The sequence below is a fragment of the Cariama cristata genome, unplaced genomic scaffold (genome assembly GCF_000690535.1).
Source record: "Cariama cristata isolate BGI_N322 unplaced genomic scaffold, ASM69053v1 scaffold38375, whole genome shotgun sequence".
Classification (NCBI taxonomy): Eukaryota; Metazoa; Chordata; class Aves; order Cariamiformes; family Cariamidae; genus Cariama; species Cariama cristata.
The window spans coordinates 225-976 of record NW_009617590.1 but is presented as its reverse complement, the minus strand read 5'-3'; the positions used below and the strand labels follow the sequence as shown (position 1 = coordinate 976).

Sequence of the window (752 nt, the reverse complement as noted above, 5' to 3'; positions counted from 1 at the left end):
GTACGGGGGTCTGAGGGTGCAGGAGAAGAATAACCAAACCAACAACAACAACAACAAAACCAACCCAAAACCTAACAACCAAAAACCCAAACCAAAACAGAAAAGCCCCAAACTCAGCACTAAAGCAATATTCCCCAACTGCATTTCTACCCCAGTGTTAGTCTCCTTTATTGCCTTTCTCCTTGTTCATCTTTTTCATTTTCATTCTTCTGTTCTGAAACCAGATTTTGACCTGTCTCTCTGTGAGATTTAAAATCCTAGCTACTTCGTAACGGCGGTCTCGAGTGAGGTACATGTTAAAGAGAAATTCCTTTTCCAGTTCCAGAGTTTGATACTTTGTGTAGGGACAACGCTTTTTCCTCGTTGAACGAGCGTGGATCCAGTTTGCTGCAGGGTTATCTGGAAGAAGGGAGGTATATGGGGAACGGGGGACGGGGGGGAGAGAAAGGTCGTTAAATTAATTTAACGAAGGATGGACTGTTTTCACAACTTTGGAGGAATTATCATAAAAGCCTTAATGCCCCAGTCTGTTTACTGTACAAATGATGTCTTGATGGTAGGTGGTTATGTGGAGTCTTTTATGGGTGCTTGTTGCTGCTTGCGCTGGGGTAGGCGTCTAGACGTTTTTATAGGTTAGTAAAACTATCAGTTTTGCACATTCGAGCCTTACAGGTTTCGGCAATAAATCAAAGGGCCAATTTCTTTCTTTCTGTCTGTCTTTCTTTCTTTCTTTCTTTCTTTCTCTCTTTCTC

The 752-nt window shown here is 42.2% G+C and overlaps 1 protein-coding gene across 1 annotated transcript in view; it reads right to left on the bottom strand.

The window, feature by feature from the left end:
* Window positions 1-157: 157 nt before the first annotated feature.
* Window positions 158-752, bottom strand: part of LOC104161972 (homeobox protein Hox-C9-like) — a gene marked incomplete at its 5' end in the record, with an annotated part of 815 nt that continues 220 nt past the window's right edge. Inside the window, one exon of the mRNA XM_009700578.1 lies at window positions 158-399. Coding sequence (XP_009698880.1) covers window positions 158-399 — 242 coding nt within the window. The remainder of the gene's footprint in view (window positions 400-752) is intronic.